At 50.4% G+C, this 20,236-nt stretch overlaps 2 protein-coding genes across 2 annotated transcripts; one reads left to right on the top strand and one right to left on the bottom strand.

The window, feature by feature from the left end:
• The first annotated feature begins 3 nt into the window (after window positions 1–3).
• On the top strand, window positions 4–2,520 carry LOC121459359 (heat shock protein HSP 90-beta-like). The gene has a single exon (XM_041669019.1). It carries the CDS (start codon window positions 112–114, stop codon window positions 2,284–2,286), a length of 2,175 nt encoding a protein of 724 aa, XP_041524953.1. The 5' UTR covers window positions 4–111; the 3' UTR covers window positions 2,287–2,520.
• Window positions 2,521–4,473: 1,953 nt separating this feature from the next.
• On the bottom strand, window positions 4,474–20,222 carry LOC121459697 (coiled-coil domain-containing protein 157). The gene is made up of 12 exons (XM_041669672.1): window positions 20,097–20,222; window positions 15,009–15,162; window positions 13,835–14,099; window positions 11,528–11,699; window positions 10,076–10,721; window positions 9,357–9,434; window positions 8,850–9,040; window positions 7,956–8,132; window positions 7,656–7,824; window positions 5,720–5,859; window positions 5,016–5,104; window positions 4,474–4,932 (listed from the first exon to the last, which is right to left on the bottom strand). The coding sequence occupies exons 3-12, from the start codon at window positions 14,080–14,082 to the stop codon at window positions 4,683–4,685; spliced, it is 2,160 nt and encodes a 719-aa protein (XP_041525606.1). The 5' UTR covers window positions 14,083–14,099; window positions 15,009–15,162; window positions 20,097–20,222; the 3' UTR covers window positions 4,474–4,682.
• Window positions 20,223–20,236: the final 14 nt, after the last annotated feature.

Genomic DNA, 20,236 nt, shown 5'->3' with positions numbered 1-20,236 from the left:
ACATAAAATCTGGTCTCTTGAGTCACCCCCGCGCAGCCTAGGCTTGGCGTGCGAGTCGGACGCGCTCCGTGCCCACCCTGCTCTGTGCTACTACTTGGCTTTTCTGTCAAGATGCCTGAGGAAGTGCACCATGGAGAGGAAGAGGTGGAGACCTTTGCCTTCCAGGCAGAAATTGCTCAGCTCATGTCCTTAATCATCAATACTTTCTATTCGAACAAGGAAATTTTCCTTCGAGAGCTGATCTCCAACGCTTCTGATGCCCTGGACAAGATTCGCTATGAGAGCCTGACAGACCCTTCCAAGTTGGACAGTGGTAAAGAGCTGAAGATTGACATCATCCCCAACCCTCAGGAGCGCACGCTGACTTTGGTGGACACAGGCATTGGCATGACCAAGGCTGACCTCATCAATAACTTGGGAACCATTGCTAAGTCTGGCACAAAGGCTTTCATGGAGGCTCTGCAGGCTGGTGCAGACATCTCCATGATTGGGCAGTTTGGAGTTGGGTTCTACTCAGCCTATCTGGTGGCGGAGAAAGTGGTTGTGATCACAAAGCACAATGACGATAAGCAGTATGCCTGGGAGTCCTCTGCTGGTGGGTCCTTCACAGTGCGTGCCGACCATGGTGAGCCCATTGGCCGGGGCACCAAAGTGATCCTTCACCTCAAAGAAGACCAGACAGAATACCTGGAGGAGAGGAGGGTCAAGGAAGTGGTGAAGAAGCACTCCCAGTTCATAGGCTATCCCATCACCCTATATCTGGAGAAGGAACGAGAGAAGGAGATCAGTGATGATGAGGCAGAGGAAGAGAAGGGTGAGAAAGAGGAGGAAGATAAGGATGATGAGGAGAAGCCTAAGATTGAAGATGTGGGATCGGATGAGGAGGATGACGGTGGCAAAGATAAGAAAAAGAAAACAAAGAAGATTAAGGAGAAATACATTGATCAGGAAGAGCTGAATAAGACTAAGCCCATTTGGACCAGAAACCCTGATGACATCACTCAAGAGGAGTATGGTGAATTCTATAAGAGTCTCACCAATGATTGGGAGGACCACTTGGCAGTCAAGCACTTCTCTGTGGAAGGTCAGCTGGAGTTCAGAGCATTGCTCTTCATTCCTCGGCGAGCTCCCTTTGACCTTTTTGAAAACAAGAAGAAGAAGAACAACATCAAACTCTATGTCCGCCGTGTGTTCATCATGGACAGCTGTGACGAGCTGATACCTGAGTACCTCAACTTCATCCGTGGCGTGGTTGACTCTGAGGACCTGCCCTTGAACATCTCCCGAGAGATGCTGCAGCAGAGCAAAATCCTGAAAGTCATCCGCAAGAACATCGTGAAGAAGTGCCTGGAGCTCTTCTCTGAGTTGGCTGAAGACAAAGAGAACTACAAGAAATTCTATGAGGCCTTCTCCAAGAATTTAAAGCTTGGGATCCATGAAGATTCTACTAACCGCCGGCGCCTCTCTGAGCTGCTCCGCTATCACACCTCTCAGTCTGGAGATGAGATGACCTCCCTGTCAGAATATGTGTCTCGCATGAAGGAGACACAGAAGTCCATCTACTATATCACTGGTGAGAGCAAAGAGCAGGTGGCCAATTCTGCATTTGTGGAACGTGTGCGGAAGCGGGGCTTTGAGGTGGTGTACATGACTGAGCCTATTGACGAGTACTGCGTGCAGCAGCTCAAGGAGTTTGATGGAAAGAGCCTGGTCTCTGTGACTAAGGAGGGCCTGGAGCTGCCAGAGGATGAGGAAGAGAAGAAGAAGATGGAGGAGAGCAAGGCAAAGTTTGAGAATCTCTGCAAGCTCATGAAGGAGATCTTGGATAAGAAGGTTGAGAAGGTGACAATCTCCAATAGGCTTGTGTCTTCACCCTGCTGCATTGTGACAAGCACCTATGGCTGGACAGCCAATATGGAGAGGATCATGAAGGCCCAGGCACTTCGAGACAACTCTACAATGGGTTACATGATGGCCAAAAAGCACCTAGAGATCAACCCTGACCACCCCATTGTGGAGACCCTGAGGCAGAAGGCTGAGGCTGACAAGAATGACAAAGCTGTTAAGGACCTGGTGGTGCTGCTGTTTGAAACTGCTCTGCTCTCCTCTGGCTTCTCACTTGAGGATCCCCAGACCCACTCCAACCGCATCTACCGCATGATCAAACTAGGCCTGGGTATTGATGAAGATGAGGTGACAGCAGAGGAGCCCAGTGCTGCTGTTCCTGATGAGATCCCCCCACTTGAGGGTGATGAAGATGCCTCCCGCATGGAAGAAGTAGATTAGAGATGCCCTGGGAAGACCATGTCCTCTGTATAGTTTCCCTGTACTCCCCTAGCAGCCTTGACTGGCCCTGACCTAACCTGCTCATGCTAGAGGATCTCCTACCCTGTCTTGTGCCTTAAGGCAGGAAAATCCCTTCCCACAGAATAGCAGGGTTGGGTATTGTGTATTGTGGTTTTTTTTGTTTTATGTTTTATTTGTTCCGGAATTAAAAGTATGCAAAAATAAAGAAAATGCCGTTTTATGTAAAAAAAAAAAAAAAAAAAAAAGACATAAAATCTGTGCAGATGTTTTAAGATGTTAAGCAATAGATGGGTATGTGGTGGCATATGCAATAATCGCAGAAACCTGAAGGTAGAGGCAGGAGGATTAAGAGTTCAAGGCCAGTGGGCCTCTCAGTGGTGTACCCCTTTAGTCCCAGTACTGGGGAGGCAGAGGCAGGCAGATGGATCTCTGTGAGTTCAAGGCCAGCCTGGTCTACAGAGTGAGTTCCAAGACAACAAAGGATACACAGAGAAACCCTGTCTCAAAAAATTAAATAAATAAAATAAAAACAAAAATAAATAAGTAAATAAATAAATTAGAAACAAAACAAAACAAAAAGTTCAAGGCTGATCTGGGCTACTAAGAAAACCAGAGGATCATGAGTTCAAAATCAACCTCGGCTATACAGTGAGTTTGATATCAGCCTGGGCTCCTGCCAAAAACAACCAAACAAAATAGCAGTCACCAGTCACCTTGGCTTCTCTTGCTTGGAGCAGGGAGAACTCTTACAGTCCTCAAAGCTTCGCACCCTTCTGCTGCATGAACATGCCATGTGTAATCTTTAGGACCCTGACTCTAAGAAGTTTATGTTACGTGACCTCAGGTGAGACCTTCAGGCGAGGGCACTGGTAGAGCAAGCACTTACTCACCTGAAATGCACAAGGCCCTGAATCCAGTTCCCAACACTAACAGGAACAAGAAAATGAGAAAAGCTTCTGGTCAGCACTCGTCCAAGGAAAGCAGGAGCAAGTCAGAGACAGGGGAATCCGTGTGGGAGACACATTCTCTGCTGTGCACGCTCTCTCAACAGGGTCTAGATGTACCCTTTGCTGTCCTGAAGCTTGCTTGCTATGTAGACCAGGCTGGCCTCAAACTCAGAGATCTGCCTGCCTCTGCCTCCTGAGTGCTGGGATTCCAGGCGAGCACCACCACCTGGCTCTGCTGCCTTCTTTAAGATGGGTGGTGCAAATAAGGCCAGGCAAGAGCAGCATGGCTATGGGGACCTCAGCTCCACAGCCTAAGCCTAAGGATCAAGCTCTGCCCCAGCCAGAAGGACTCTTCCGCAGAGCCATCTAAAGGAGACACAAACAACCTGGACTTCTGGACTTTTTGCTTGTTTCTTGTTGTTCTCTTGTCTATCCGTCTGTCTGTCTGTCTGAGTCAGGTCCTCCCTATATAGCATTAACTAGCCTCAAACTCTCAGTCCTCCTGTTTGGGAAGGGTCTGGCTTACCAACTGGTAGAAGTGGGAGCTAAGAAATGGATGTTGAGTCAGCGGAGGCCTGGAACGCCCAGCAGTAATGGCCTCTCCCCAGTACAGTGGCTCAGAGCATCCAGTCTCCTCCAGATACCCTGGGCTGTTAGAGAGAGTCAAGAGACCTGACAATGCCAGCTTACTGCGCATGTGGCTCCCATTGACCCTTCACTGCAAACAAAGGCAGTCGACCTGACGGCCTCCCCACCACATAATAAATAATGCCACCCAGAAGGCTTGGAGAGTGACCTGAGAAGTCCTGTGACTTGAGGCAGGCTGATGGCCCGCTCTAGAGAAATGACCACTGTGTCATAGGATGGTTGGTCCAGCCTTGCAGGCTTGTGTCATCCTGAGCTCATCAAACCATGGTTGGCTAAGGTGTCCAAAGGCCTGGTCTTCCCTTCGGTGGCTTTGTGAGGCTCTGACCTCTAGGACTTAAGAGGGACCTCTCAGTTGTCCCTAAAGGCAGTGAGCTCCTTGGTGAGCTGCAGAGCCAAGGTGGAAGGTGACGGCACTGCTGTTCCCTGCCTCCCTTGATGGGCCAGAGGCAAAGTCCTGGTGTCTGGTTCCTTGTTCCAGATGTGCCCTCACATCCCGAGCCCTACCCTGAGTGCTGCTCAGTGACCCAGGGTTACCCCCTCTGCATACTCTCCCCACAGTGCCTGTCAGGATGGAGACAAAAAGTTCACACTCAATGGCAGGCCTCTATGGGCCAGTGACCTGCCTGGTGGGATCACAGAGGCCTTTGTCCAACAAGGAGGGAAGGTCTGTTCCCCCAGCTCAGCCACGCTGAGGCCAAGATCACTGTGGGCAGATGGCTGGGGCTTTTATTCCATGGGGGTTGCTAGCCACCTGCCCTCCAGCCCTACCCCTGCTTCAGGTTAGGTGGGTCGTTCCTGGGGCTGGTATGTAGAGCCAGCCTGACCTCGGTTCGGTGAGAGTTTCCTCCTGAGCCTGGCCAGGGCTCGGATGGGGTTCTGGGTGCAGGTGGCTGAGTGGGTTCTGTCCTCCAAAGAGGACTTGCTGGGCCAGTTGCAGGGCTGCCTAGAGGGGGATGCTCGGGACCCTCCTGGGTGGGTCCTGCCTGTGCTGCTCGTCCTGCTGCCAGGAGACTGCCGTCTGCCCATGGGCCTGAGGGAGGACCGGAACACAATTCTCTGTGATCAAGGGGACCCCACCGCTTATCTGCCCCACCTCAAGGAAAGCCTACTCACCCTGGAGATGTATTCTGTGCTTGGGCTGGGGGTACCTCTCCCTGGGTGTCCTTGTAGGGAGGGGACCAGAGCTGGCCCTGTGGGATCATCTGCAAAGAAGGTCAAGCTTAGAAGGGCCCAGGAGTCCCTCCCTGCACTAGTGTCCAAAGATGGATGCGGAGGCAGAATCCCCAACCAAACCCTCCAGTTCCCTTCACTAAGAGATGGGGTTTGCAAAACCATCCAAGGGCCTCCTCACCTGCAAACCCTTGGGCAGGCAATGCATACTGACGAAGTAAAGGAGGGAGGGGCTGTAGTGGGATGTGAGCTGGAAGGCTACATCTTCCACAGCCTCATACCTTTTGACATACGGAAGAAGTTTTTCAAATGTGGCCTAAAGCCACATGCCACGAAGTAGGCAGTCTTGAGTCCTGCCTGGTAAGGACCCCTTCCTGTAGTGATATTTCATTTGCATTTCAATAAATAAAGCTGCCTGAAGATTAGAGAGTAAAACAGCCCCACTGGTCAGCCTGACACACACCTTTAATCTCATTCTGAGATTCCTGGAAGCAGGATTGCCATTTCATCTTGAGGTAGAGGTAAGAACCAGTAACTGACTGTTTGGCTTTTCTGACCTTCAGGTTGAACGCCAATTATCTGGAGTCCCTGGGTTTTTATTAATCGTGCTATATCTTCCAAATACCCAACCCCCCTCAAAGGCTCACTTTGAGGCTTCCCTGTTGGGCCACTTCTCGGATTTTGGTCAGCATTGATTGGAGCCGCCTGTTCTCTTCCTGTAGGATCTGAATACGGATACCATTGGCTTGCAGTTGCCTCTCCATGTCATGGGTGACATTGCCGGAGTCTGCAAAGACATATTTGGGGCCTTACATCACTGGACCTGCCTCTTGTCAGGGCAGACGGTGGGGAGGGGTAGCACCCAGGCATCCCGTCACATAGTCCTTCAGAGGCTTTTGTTCCCTTCCTGTTGCCTGTTAAAGGTGATGTTACATTTTAGAATTTGAGAGCAGGGTGAGTTCTGCAACTTGGAGGTTTGGATCTTGTTCAGGACCGCTTGTCATTGACCTGTCAGAGGTACTATAGGCTGTGCAAAGGTCCACTGGGATTTGAGTTCCAGGAAGTCATCATATATGTTCTTCCTTAACTGTATGTGGTAGATGAATGACAGCTTCCAGTCCTATACACCTGAGCAGTTGCTGTCCATGCTAGAGCCCAGTTTCCTGGTTTATGAGAAGGTTGTTGGACTGGAGAGAAGGCTCAGTGAAGAGTGCTAGCTATTTTTCCAGAGGACCGGGGTTCAATCCCCAGCACCCACATAGTAGCTCACATCCACCTAATTCCAGTTCAGAGGATCTACCCTGTCTTTCGGCCTTCAGGCACCAGTACATTGATATATATATATATATATATATATATATATATATATATAGTCAAAATAGCCATACAGAAAAAATTTAAAAAAAAAAACAAACATTTGTAGGGCTAGTGAGATGGCTCAGCCGGTAAGGAAAGATCGAAACCAAGCCTGACCACCTGAGTGTGGTCCCTGAACCCCTGGACCCATATGGCAAAATAAGAGAACCAACTTGTACATCTGTCTTCTGACCACACTTGTGCCACGGCAGGTACACACACACACACACACACACACACTAAAGGTGCAAAAAAAGTTTTTAACAAGAAAGTCCAGGGCTGGAGAGATGGCTCAGAGGTTAAGAGCATTGCCTGCTCTTCCAAAGGTCCTGAGTTCAATTCCCAGCAACCACATGGTGGCTCACAACCATCTGTAATGAGATCTGGTGCCCTCTTCTGGCCTTCAGGCATACAGACAGAATATTGTATACATATTAAATAAATATTAAAAAAAAAAGAGAGAGAAAGTCCAGGTGAGCTCATGAGGCAAGGGTTTGACGTGTAGTGCTCAGGAGTGATGACTCACTGACAGCTGAGCCACAGTGGACCCACCCATCCCAGGGCCTGAGAAGTCTAAGAGAGCTGGTGGGAGAGCAGAGATTGCCTGGCAGGATCCTGTACCAGTGTAGATGCCCTATGCTCCTAACCATGGGGTCTAAGACACTGAACAGCTGGGGATATGTCTAGCAAGATGATCCTATGCTGTATGACACCAGGAAAGGCAACCTGGGGAAGCTGAACCAGGACTGGCATGTGCTGTGGAGGACATGTGCTAAGGGAAGACATGCCTCAGTTCCACTAGGGCAGCTGTTCTCAGCCTGTGGGTTGTGACTCCTCTGGAAGCCAAATGACCCTTTCACAGGAGCTGCATAGAGATCTCCTTCATACCAGATATTCACGTTATAATTAATTACAGTAGGATTGCAGTTATGAAGTAGCATTATATGGCTGGGGTCAGCACAGCATGAGGAACTGTATTAAAGGGTCACAGCATCAGGAAGGCCGAGAACACTGCACTAGGGTGAGAGGTACAGTCACTTTGCCGTTGTCTCCACAAAGGAGTGAACAACACGGGACACTTGTGGATCATGGCATCTCTAGAACCACAACTCACCTCCTGCCCCCAGTCTCCTCTTGCTGAGGGTGAGAACAGTACCCGATCACATCCAGGCAAGCCTATGCCCAACCAGGCCCCACCCTGCCCTTAGCAGTACCCTAGGCCCCTACTTTGGATCTGGGCCTCCGTGGGCTGGTGCAGGTCTGGGAAGGCCACCAGCAGTCGCTCCCGCTCCTTTAGTTCCTCTAGCTCCCGTTGCAGCTCCGAGACGGTCAGCTGCAGGTCTGTAGTTACCTGCTCCAGCTCCTGTTTCTCCCGCTGCAGGCTCTGCAGTAGTTCCTGGGGCAAAGAAGAGCTTAGCCCTGGCTCAAAGCTCTCTTGGGGACACACAGGTCCAGGGATACACAACAGGTTAGAGGCTCCTCGGAAAAGAGAGTTGCCCTCTCTCTCCCACCCTACCCCCACTGCACCTGCTGTGCCTGTAGCTGGCACTGTCCCTGTTCCCTGTCGCTCTGGAGGCTCTGCAGCTGCTCCTCCAACTCAGCTTGCTGGGCCTCAGCCTCATCCAGACTTCCCCGCAGCTCTTCCCGCTCCTGGTCCAGACTGTCCAGCTGCTGGAGCAGAGTCCTCTGCTTGGCCTGCAGGGACTGAATGGAAATGAATAGGCAGGGCAGATAAAAGGACCCTAGGGCCCAACTAGCCATCTGGGACTAAGGAAGCTGTGGTGCGGTGTCTGTGACCCTCTGTGCTATGTTTGGATGCAGAGATCAGCGCACAGATGCTCAACTGCAGAAGGAAGGCAGCAGGCAGATGCACATTTGATCGGGACAACACCAAGACCCATTGTTGAGAAAGCAGTTGGATGACCCCTTCTTTCCACTCATTCAAAAAGGATTCTGGGAAACAAGTTTTGTTTCTTTTCATCAAGTCTCCAGTGTCATATTTTCCTGTGTCACTGAATATCACTCCCCCCCACCAAACAAACAAACAAATGAACAAAACAGCTGGGCAGTGATGGCGCACACCTTTAATTCCAGCACTTGGGAGGCAGAGGCAGGCGGATCTCTGAGTTTGAGGGCAGCCTGGTCTACAAAGTGAGTTCCAGGACAGCCAGGGCTACCCAGAGAAACCCTGTCTTGAACCCCTCCGCCAAAACAAAAGAAACCCAAATATCCTGGCACACACTGAATATAAAGAGAGAGACCTGGCTCTACCTCTCGGTAGTTGTATGCCCTGGGGAAACTTGTTTAACCTCACTATGCTTCAGTTTTTCCATTCATAAAATAAGGAACAACAGAGTATCCACCTCCTCCCATTGTGGCAGGGAATAGGGATAAGAGGGCTGCAGAGCCTGAAGCCCTCACCTCCTGATGACGGACCATGCTGTCGACTCGGGCCTTCTCTTTGTCCAGCTCTGTGCTGGCCCAGCGGATCTGCTGCCCAGCCCCATCCAGCCGCCCTGCCAGCAGCTGCACTTGCTCCTCCAGCTGCTGCACCTGCTTCTCAGCTGCTGCCCTCCGCTCACCTTCCTCCTCCAGCTGCTGGGTCTTTGCCACTGCAGGATTGAGAGAGCAGGTACACAGGGGGCAGGGGAAGGGAGCTCTGGGTGAGTCTCTGACTGGGACTAAGCAGAGGTCACAGATCACAGTACGGGCTCTGGACCACATGAGGCGGGTCTGGACTACAGAAGGCACTTTCTGCCCCCTGAAATTGAGACTGCAGCCTGAACCATCACCATCAGCCTAGAGTCAGAACCATTCTCCTGTGGTTCCCACTCTCCGCCCTAGAAGCTTTGGATGGAAACAGAGGTACACGTCCAGTTATACAAAGAGTTGGAGATGTGGATGGGGTCACACAAAGGGGCTTCTTACCCATGGCCTGCATGGACTTCTGCTGCTGCTTCAGGTCTCCCTCCAGATTGGTCACCTTTGCCTTTAGGTCACACGTTTCTGTGGCAGCCAAGAGAAAGGCCTTTCAGTGGATCACTTGGGCCTGTGGCCTTTAAGCCCAGTGAACCCTGTAGAGTAGAGGCAACCATCCAGTGTGCAAGGGCTGCTTGAGTTGCCAAGGTGGGGTTGGGGTAATCCTAGGAGGCCTTGGGCCCTGGCATGCTCCATTGGCTGCTGGATTACCTGTGCCTCTCTGGACCCAGTGATGGGCGTGGAGGCAGTGGAGAGGCTCAGAAAGCAGTGACTTCTTGCCCTAAGCCCTCAGTTGGTAACGGTGGACAGCAGTACCTTGTGTCTGTCCAAGAGCTTTTGCCAAAGCCAAGAGGCTGCTCTGTTGAGGCAGAGGTGCTGGGGATAGGGGGAGCTCCCTGCAGGTACTTTTAGTGACCATTATTGAGTGAATGTTAGATGAACATCCCAGCCCTCTCCCCTTCTGAGGCGACAAGCCTGAGGCTCAGGTGCTACGCAAGCCTCCAGGTATCCCCTGCTCACAGGGTGGCCAATGGATGTCTACACCCTTCTTGCCGCCTTTCTTTCCTAGGTCTCTTCCATGCATTCTACTGGGATTCGCCCTGCTCTCTGACGGGAAGGAGGGATGATTGTCCTAAGGTTATGGCAGTATCTGGCCTCTGGGGAGTAACCTGCGATTAGCTGTTGCCTGTCACGCTCGCACTCGGCCAGGCTCCGCTCAGCCTCCTCTGTCTGCCGCTGCCATTCTCCTCTCTCCTGCCGCAGAGCCTGCTCCAGTTTGCCCACTTGCTTCTGTAACCCGTCCTTCTGGCCCTCAGCTTCTTCCAGCTGGGCCCTGAGGGGCCCGATAAGTTGGGTGAGGGCTCCCACATGCTTATTGAGACGAGTCAGGTCTTTACTCTGTTCTGCTGCCCAGTGGCCCATGGTGGCAGCTGGCAGTGGTTTGCGCCCCATGCTGTCCTGCACCAGCTTCTGGAACTGGCCCAAGGACGAAGGCAAGTTCTGGCTCTGACACAGGCTGATGACCACCTTGCCCACCTCCCACAAGCTGCCCTGGACACTGGTACAAGCATCACAGGGCACCAAGGCTGTCTCGATGGTCTGGGAGTGGACGCTCTTGGTTTTCTCGGTGGTCCCAGCTGGGCCCCGCAAGGAGACTCTGACAGGGATGCTCTGCAGCCCTTGGCAGATCAAGGGCAAGCCTGGCACTGGGGAAGGAGGCTTGATGAACTTGGCAGTCATGCATTCGGGGCTCCTGGCTGGTTCACCCTTAGCTGTGGGCTTGCCGATGGGAATCTCCCCTTGGTTTGCTCTTTTCTGGGGTCAGGAAAAGAAAGGGAAGGCAGGTGAGAGAGATGGACATGGGAGGTAACCAGTACCCTGGAGATGTTCATGACAGCCTTGCCCTGTGATCAGACCTTCAGATGTTAAGTGACACCCACACAAATCACAGAGAACCTTCTCCCTTTTCTCTCTGACTCAACCCAGCCCTGGCCTCTTTTCTGCTCTCCCTGCTCTAATCCCAGGCTTTGCATGGTTAAATATGCATGGAACTGGGAGGGTAATGGTGGCAGTTACAGCCAATTCTTTTTTTAAAAATGATTTATTTGTTATGTTTACAGTATTCTGTCAGCATATATTCCTGCAGGCCAGAAGAAGGCATCAGATCTCATTACAGATGGTTGTGAGCCACCATGTGGTTGCTGGGCATTGAACTCAGGACCTCTGGAAGAGCTGCCAGTGCTTTTAACCTCTGAGCCACCTCTCCAGACTTCCCGGGCTCTTGCTTGCTCTCATGCCATTGTAACCACTCTGTTTTAGATTCCTCTCCCTTCCTCACAGGGCGACTGTGAGGATTAACGGATAACCTGTTAGAAAACCTGCTGTGTAGATGAACAAACTGAGGTTCAGTGTGTAAACAGCAAAGCCAGGGAGCCAGACTTGACCCCAAGGTCTGCTTTCTTCATTGCCAAGGCCATGGGACTTGAATGGGGGGCTCTAGAGTTTGAGTGCCCCAGCTGGACAGTGGAGAGCCAGCAAAGGACCAGCAGGTGCAGTGGCGTGGTAAGAAGCTAGAATAGGAACAGTATGTGAGGGAGACCACAGGGGCTGAGATGACCCACCTGGGGCACTGCCTGCTGGTACAGCATGCCCAGCCTCAGCAGGTTGTTCCAGAAGCGCCGCACTGTGAGCCCCACAGACATGCATGGCCCTGCAACTCGGGCAGGAGGCATCATCTGATCCAGACTGAGGTTTTCCAGGTAGCTGGCACAGCTCTGAAGCAGCAGCAGGAGCCTGCGGGCAGAGTTGCTGGGTGGCCTGGGGCCAATGCTGGTCTAATAAAGTCTTCATACAACGGGGGGGGGGAGGGGGGGGGTTGAGCTCTGGGAATTGACTTGGACATCAAGGACCTAGAGAGAGTCCATGTGAGCATCATGCTCAAACCAGGGGCCACCTCCAAGCTGGTGCCCTCTTGTGGCTTCCTGGATGTGCCTTCTGCTTCCCACTTGACTAAGGAGCTGAAGAAAGGCAGCCTGGCTCAGAAAGTCCTGGGTAAGTAGTGCCTCACTTTTACAAATGAAACCCCTAAATAGCAAGAACATCCCAAAGTCACAGGGTAAGCGGGGCAGGGCAAGGGCACATACGCATTTTCATGGTTCCAGTCAGAGTTGCCTCTTCCAGGCTGAGCAACCTCTGTGACAACTGAGATGGGGTGCAGACAGCTAACCTCCAAGTTCAAGTTTAGTCAAGCTAATGCTAGGGAAAGGGGGTGTTGGAAAGTGTGCCTAGGCATGGCCAAGACTTACCTTAAAGATAGAATTGTATGTTTGCAACACACAGCTGGAAGGTAAGTGAACTTATCTTGTTACAGGAGGTAGGGGTAGCAGGAGGCCCCGAGGCCTTGAGAGGGAGGTAGCTACTGCCTCCAGGCCCACCCTCTGGGCCATGTGGATAATAACACTGGGAAACTAGGACCCAGCAGGGAATTTAGCTGATCAGTCTGTGTTCTCAGACAGCCACCTGTGGTGGGGGATGCTGTGATACATGTAGCCTTAGCCATGGTCCCATCATTGACATGTCCTGAGCATCTTAAAATGTCACACTGTTGGCTAGAGGCCACGGCCTTCACTCTAGGGTTCCCAAGCTAAGCTTAGATTCAGTTGTCTCTGGCAGGAGTTACTTTTATACCCAGGAGTCACTTATACACAAAGGAAGCTAGTACTAACTCAGAAGTAAACAATGCTTAGCTGGGGTGTGAAGGTCGGGAGGTATGTCAGAACAGCTTTACAGGAAAGGGGTGAGTGATCGGGCCCTGGTGGGTAAAGGGGTGTTCTGTCAGAGCAGGAAGGGGTTGGCAGGGCTGGCTTCGCTGCCTGCCCTGGGAAAGGAAGTGCTCTGCACTCACAGCAGTCCAGCCCTGAGGAGGTGCAAGCACTGCTTTCACACTCAGACCTCCTCTAGGCCTCTCAGGAGTACCCTGCCTTCTGGATCCAGGCAGGTCCCTCCTCAGTGTTTCTGATGCCCATTGGTCCCTGCAGTTTTACTGCATGGGCAGTTTTTGAGTGGTTCCCAGGAGGAAATTTTAATGACAGTGTAGAGGTGGTGGGGTGACAGAGGAGCAACTGGCTTTTGCCTAGCAGGGCCAAGGGTGGGAAAAACATCCCCCACCGCGTTTCTGGCCTTGAGAAGCACAGAGGGAACACAGCCCACAAAACGCCAGAAGCTGGGATGAAAATGCTAAGCAGCAGCTATAGTGTTCCTGCCACACAGAAACCTGAGGGGGGGGGGAGCTGGAGAGATGGCTCAGAGGTTAAGAGCATTGCCTGCTCTTCCAAAGGTCCTGAGTTCAATTCCCAGCAACCACATGGTGGCTCACAACCATCTGTAATGGGGTCTGGTGCCCTCTTCTGGCCTGCAGGCATACACACAGAATATTGTATACATAATAAATAAATATTAAAAAAAAAAAAAAGAAACCTGAGGGGATAGCAGTGCCCTGGTATTATGGGGACCAACAGCAGAGGGCAGAGTGGGGCTAAAGACAGAACTTCCTGAGGTAGACAGGATAGGGCAGCAGAGCACAGCACAGAATAAAAGGTGGTGTTGTAGAAGTCGGGGCTGTGGTTGCATATGCCTTTAATCTCAGCATTCAGGAGGCAGAGGCAAGCAGATCTCTGTGGGTTGGAAACCAGCCTGGGTTACAGCGCTAGTTCCAGGCAGGTAGGGCTGTTACTGTGTCTTGAAACCCTGTCTTGAAAAACAAAACAAAACAAAACAAAAAAACAGAAAGAAAAAAGAAACAAAGGGTCCTGAGTTGTGGCCCGACCTGTATATTCACTTCACAGTTGACGGTTGAAAGGGCTCCTGCAGCTGCTACAAAGGGGCAGGTTTTGGCATCTTTAGATGTCCAGATTTGATCCAGGCCTCACCTGTCAATGACCAGCTCCAGCAGCACAGCATGGGACAACTGCGTGAACTCAGGGTCACCTGGCACGTGGTCATAGTGCTCCAGAAGGGCCACCATGTCAAGGTCACAGGCCACACGGTCAGGGAACTTCCAGGATGGGAAGCGCACAGGCCCAGCTCGGGAGAACACATCCACAATGGTGCCCTGTAGGTCCGTGAGGTCCTTGCGCAGGCTGTCCATGCAGGCCTGGCCGCCTAGCAGGTGTGCCATCCCCACAACTCCTGGGGCTGAAAGAGGAACCAGGGTCAGCCAAAGTGATGTCGCTATTGCCAGGAGAACCTTATAAACCCCCTGGTCTGTCTGGGTGTTCCAAATCCAAAATCCACCTCTGATTTTAGGGAGAAATCCTGAGTGACAGGCCTTTTAGACCCTGGCTCTCTGCATGTCTTAGCCAGCCTCATCTAGCCTCACTTCTACCTACCCAGTCCCATGGCGACCCTGCCTCCAGAGAATCTGTGTGCCCCAGGCCCCTTTGCTGTATAGGAATGAGTCTTCTACCTGAAGGGAACAGAGGAAGCCCCGAGTAAGTGGAGTACTGAATGAATGGATGCTCTTGATATGCACAGACTATCAAGGACTCCAGAGTCTCCCTTGTGGCACTAAGCACGGATGTTGACAGTATATTCAGACTATTCCCACCATAGCTTTCTCCCCATGGATGTTTACAGCCTGAGTATTGCCCCCTACTGAGACTGTACCTACCTAGCTAAACTTGTCTCCTATGTCCACTGGTAGACCATAAACCCAGTCTCCCTGTGTATTTATAATGACCTTGCCCCCCTGCCCAGCCCTCTATAGAAACGCGGAGCTTCTGAGATGCTCTGGTCTCTCTATCCCAACCCCATCTTTGCTTTGTGTCTGTCCTGGCATCACACTGTCGCTGCTCCCTGGCAGGTCCAAGTCTGGAGCCATGCTACATGTGACACAGCCCAAACACATCATAGCTTCAGCACGACAGGGAATGCTAGGATCACTGCACCCCTGTGAACATGTGGACCGTGCCCTTTGAGCTCATCACTGTATGACCTGGTCACCAAGCCTGAGACCTGGGCCCAAAAGTGCTGGAAAACTCAGAGGCCCAAGGTGGTGCTGGGGTCTGAGGTGGACTCTGGATTTCCCAGAGGACTAGTTCTTACCTCTCACGGATGTTTGCCCATGAAGCTGGAGTGACTGACTATGTCTATCTCTCGCACTAGGCTCTGAGGTCTGGGGCTTGTGCAGATGCCTGGCTTTCTGGCTCCTGGCTTCCTGGTTCAGGTGCAGGGCTGGCCGCAAGCGGCCCTCCCATCCCTGGGAATGGATGCACAAGAGAGTGAGTGAGCACACAGTCAGGAGGGATTTCTGGGAGATTGGGTAGGAGCTACCTGCAAGAAGAAGAGTCCAGGCTGGAGGAACGGGAAGTGGTGTAGGAGGTCCTTCTTTCTATGTGTTGCTTGTATTGGTTAATGAATAAAGAAACTGCCTTGGTCTGATAGGGGAGAACTTAGGTAGGTGGAGAAGACAGAACTGAATGCTGGGAGGAAGAAAGCAGAGAGAGAGAGAGAGAGAGAGAGAGAGAGAGAGAGAGCTGCCATGGAGCCGCCAGAGTCAGACATGCTGAATCTTTCTTGGTAAGCCACTGCCATGTGGCAATATACAGATTAATAGAAATGGGTTAAATCAAGATGTGAGAGTTAGCCAATAAGAGGCTAGAGCTAATGGGCCAAGCAGTGATTTAATAATACAGCTTCTGTGTAGTTATTTTGGGGCTAAGCTAGCCGGGCAGCTGGGACTAACAAGCAGCCCCTCTTTGCAACAGGGATGAGAAAAAAAGATTGGGGAGCATACAGACCTTCAGCCTGATCACAGAAGTGCCACTGCCCCAAATCTATCCCCTTTATACAGAAAAGGGGAAAGTGGAACCTAGAGAAACCACTCAGGCAGCAGGAATTTTCCATCTACCCTCTTTCTTCCATCCTTAGGCCATGCTGCTTCTAGAATAGCCATGTCCAAAAGAAGTATAATACAAAGAAAGGGGCTTGGAAACAGAAAATGGCATAAGCACAGAGGCCACCTTTCCTGTCCCCTCACGCTTCCCTGAAAAGGTGGTAAATGCAGGAACACTGGCTCCCCTCCCTTCTCACTGAAGACCTTGTATGCCTGGCAGCAGGAACACTGGCTCCCCTCCCTTCTCACTGAAGACCTTGTATGCCTGGCATTCTGTGGGAAATCTGCTTGGCGAGGAGTACCACAGGAGAGTGCAAAGAAAAATCTGGAGTCAGAGAGATGGCCAGCAGGTGAAACACTTGTCACTCAAGGTGGACAAGCTGAGTTCTATCCTCAGAACCTATGTGGTACAAGGAGAACATCAATTCACAAAAGTTGTCCTTTGACCTACACACAGGCATTGTGACACATGCATGTATGTATACATACATCAACACATAATAATAAACAAGTACATTGTTGTTTTGTTTTTGAGATAGGGTCTCACTATGTAGCTTTAGCTGGTCTGGAACTTGCCATATAGACTAGGCTGGCCTCCAGCTCAGAAATCCACCTGTCTCTGCCTCCCAAGTGCTAGGATTAAAGGTGTGTATATGCAGCCCTGCTTTTCTTTTCTTTTCTTTTCTCCCTTCCTTTCTTTTCTTAAACATCTGTCTTACTAGGGATCTCAGTCTTTTCTTCCTTCCTTCCTTCCTTTTTTTTTTAACATCTGTCTTATTAGGGATCTCAGTCATGAACCTTGTGATGAGTAAGTTAAAATATTACTTTCCCTTTCTTAGACCACATTAAAAAAGAAAGCAAAAAGGAAGCAGGAGAGATGGCCCTCTTGCAGAGGACCCAGATTCAGCACCCACAAGCATCTATGGGTACCTCCAGTTCTAGAGGGTGTGATGCCCTCTTTTGTGTCTTCAGGCATGCACACATGTAGTACCTGGACATGCCTGCAGGCAAAACACCCATACACATAAATATAAGTAAATCTTTTAAAAAAGGAGTGAAAAAAGAAAATTTAATTTTATTTACCCTAATATACTCAAGACATTATTTCAACATAAACTCAATATGAAATTAGGATTTTTGTTTATTATTTTCTATTTTTTGAGACAGGCTTTCACTATGTAGCCATGGCTGTCCTGAAACTCACTGCACAGACCAGGCTGACCTCAAACTCACAGAAACCTGCCTGCACCTGTCCCATACTCCCCCGAGGGCTGAGACAAAAGGTGTGTGTCATCATACTTGGCTTTTTACTTATTTTTAATTTGTTTATTTGTAAGTGTAAGTGTGACTGATGTTTGTAGATACCCATGGAGTCTGGTGGTGTTGGATCCCATGGAGCTGATGGTACACGCAGGTCAGCCATCTGACATGAGTGCTGGGAAGTGAACTCAGGGCTCCTGCAAGAGCAATACATGGTCTCAATTTCTGAGTCATCTCTACAGCCTGGGTAATATTTTTTTTAGGACGTGCTTGTACTGGGCTCGGTGGTCCAAGCCTTTAATCCCAGCCCCTGGGAGGCAGAGACAGGCAGATCTCTGTGAGTTCAAGGTCAATGTGGTCTACAAAGTGAGTTCTGCGACAGCCAGGACTCTTACACAGAGAAACCCTGTCCTGAAAAACCTAAACAACAATAACAACAACAACTAAAAACAAAACAAAAAACACAAAGAGAAAGAAGTAAAAAAGGCAGTCTTGTAGGTACCCCTGCTGGCCTTGACTTTGAGAAGGGTGACCTTCAAGATATGATCCCCCACACCTCTACTTCCCAAGTGCTCTCATGACAGGTGTGTACCACCAGCCTCTACAAGTGATGTTGGAGAGTGAACTCAGGGTTTTGTGAATGCTAGGAAAATACTCTACTGATTAAGCTATACACCAAACCCTTAAACGTTTTTTTTTTTTTTTCGAGACAGGGTTTCTCTGTAGCTTTGGTGCCTGTCCCGGAATTAGCTCTTGTAGACCAGGCTGGCCTCGAACTCCCAGAGATCCGCCTGCCTCTGCATCCCAAGTGCTGGGATTAAAGGCATGCGCCACCACCGCCCGGCCCTTAAACATTTTTTTTAAATTTATTAAGCCACAAAGTCCAGTGCTTATTTGACCCATATGGGTCAAATCTCAATTAAAAAAATTTTTGTTTTGTTTTGTTTTATGTCTGTCTACATAGCCCCAACTGTCCAGGAACTCATTGTATAGACGAGGCTAGCCCCAAACTCACAGAGATCCACCTGTCTTTATCTCTCAGTACTGGGATTAAAGGTGATTCCACCACACTTGGTCCTATTTCAAATACTTAAAGCCACATGGGGCTAGTGGTTACTGTGTTGTGCAGTACAGTGCAGAGGGTAAAATGCTATGTGTTTATCAACAATGGGATTGAAAATCTACCTGCTAGGGTCAGGCAGGGTATGGTAACACAGGCCTGTAACCCTAGCTCTTAGGAGGCTAAGGCAGGAGGAATGCAAGTTCAAGGACATCCATGGCTATAAAGTGAAAATTGGGAGGAAGGAGAGAGCCTTTAGAAACCACTAACTCCCTGCAAGGAGTGTTGCCCATAATACTTACATACAAACAAATACATTTGACTCATATCTCCCATGTGTTGACTTGGCAACCGCCTCTGGTGAGACAGTGCAGCCCAAGAGATTTTTATGTCCCCAAGTGAAGTGAAGACAACAAGGAAAACAACATGAGATAACCTGGATTTCTTTCCAGGGAAGAACATGAAGGAAATAAAGTGAGCAAGAAGTTCCAGTCTGGGGAGAAGCATGTTCAGGAGACAAAGCACTGAGTGAAAAAAAAAATCAATCTGTTTACTGGGGCCATCTTGGATACCAATTCCCATAAGATTCTGGGTCAAAACAACAAGAATAGTCAAAGTTAAGCAGACACTACAGCTTGGGAGGACAGCACTTGCTTAACATGTCTGAAGCCCTGGGCAAGCCGTCAGCACCACAAACATGTATGCCCACAGAATACCCAAGGTTACTCTCTATTGATTCTTTTAGAAATAGAGCTTATGCAGATTTATAGTGTGCTTGTGAAGAACATGTGACACGCGCTTTGTCATTCCTAGGTCTTGAGTGAACGATAAACATGAAGCTACCAGCTCTGATCTGCGCCTGTGACCACAGAGGTTATGGCTCTAAGGGAAGCAACACTGTTATTACAGGGGTAGCAGCTCAGAATGTAATTTGAGGTTTTCAGACTCCCAAGGAAGGACAGGAGCCTTTCTCTCCATTCAACCTTTAGTCTTCCCTCTCTCAAACAACTAACACTGTAGTTGAAGACCGTGCTTATTTCTCAGGCAGCCTGAAGCCCCTGAGGTTCGGTCACTACTAAGAAAGTATTTTTAAACTCTAAAACCACGTACATGACAACTGCCAATCTCTGACCCGAGTTAGCTATTGTCTGGACCCCTTGGGACATTAAAGTGACACAGTAAAGATATAGTAATAAACATCAGATTAGTAGAGAAAACTGGACTGAGAATGGATTCCCCCCCCCCCCCCATGCAAATTTTTTTTCCCCTCCTTAGTATGGACTCTTACTTCGTGGTCTTCACCAGCAAACAGCTTGCTCTAAGGAGCAAATGATGCATTACCTGTAGTGTTTGACACAGGATCTAGCTTGGAGTAAATAAATGTCCAACTGATCCTAACTATCCCTATTCTGCATTAACAACAGTGAAATAACCAGCTACCGAGGGGATGGAGAGGGACCTTGGGTGTTTTGTTGTTGCCCCATTTCACAGGTGAAGCGAGGCAGGATGAGCACAGAACCCTCTTTCGGTATTCGGGGAATTGGGAGAGGAAAGGGAATGGGGACCTAGAAGATCTCAAGAGAGTAGAGACGGTGGTTTACGACTCCGGGAAGCGAGAGGCGTGGTCTGCAGGCCGGCACCGGTTGGAGTTTGAAGAACAGCTGTGATTGGAGGAGGTCGGGCTTGAGGGCGGGGCTATGGAAGTTAGGGTGCACCTTACAAAAGAGGCCAGTGGGAAGAGACCCCAGGGAATTGCGGGCTTGGGCTCTGTAAGGAGGGATCCGGAGGAGATGGTGCTGATCAGAATCAAGGGACTAAAGGTGTAGTTAGGTGGGACTCTACGGCAACAGGTCTAATGGGAGGAAAATTCTTCAAAATGACAGGCCAAGCAGGAAGGAAGACTGGAGTGGAGGGGGCTTGGAAGGTGCGGTCGCAGGGAGCGAGAAGCGGCCAGGGCCGCGAGGGGAGTTCAGCTCACCTGTCTCCGGCGTCGCAGCCTCAGCTCTGTGTGTGGCCGGCTCACAGAACTTCCCCCAGGGCGTCTGCGGCTCCTGGGATCCCTCGAAACCCTTAGCAGCGCGCCCAGACCGCTGCCATGGCAACAACGTAGCGCGCCGC

This window comes from Microtus oregoni, unplaced genomic scaffold, assembly GCF_018167655.1.
Source record: "Microtus oregoni isolate MIOR12 unplaced genomic scaffold, Mior012 000019F_ref0000042, whole genome shotgun sequence".
Classification (NCBI taxonomy): domain Eukaryota; kingdom Metazoa; phylum Chordata; class Mammalia; order Rodentia; family Cricetidae; genus Microtus; species Microtus oregoni.
The sequence above is the reverse complement of the archived record's forward strand: the minus strand, read 5'-3'. Positions and strand labels throughout refer to the sequence as shown.

What these genes read in the sequence shown, in the direction of transcription:
- LOC121459359 (XM_041669019.1), top strand. Translation starts at nt 112, where the DNA reads ATGCCTGAGGAAGTGCACCATGGAGAGGAAGAGGTGGAGACCTTTGCC.
- LOC121459697 (XM_041669672.1), bottom strand. Translation starts at nt 14,082, where the DNA reads ATGGCACACCTGCTAGGCGGCCAGGCCTGCATGGACAGCCTGCGCAAG. An exon ending in GAAGTCCATGCAGGCCATGG is followed by an intron (nt 9,041 to 9,356) that starts GTAAGAAGCCCC and finishes TCAATCCTGCAG; the next exon opens with TGGCAAAGACCCAGCAGCTG. An exon ending in CCCAACAGGGAAGCCTCAAA is followed by an intron (nt 5,105 to 5,719) that starts GTGAGCCTTTGA and finishes CCTTCTTTGCAG; the next exon opens with ATGATCCCACAGGGCCAGCT.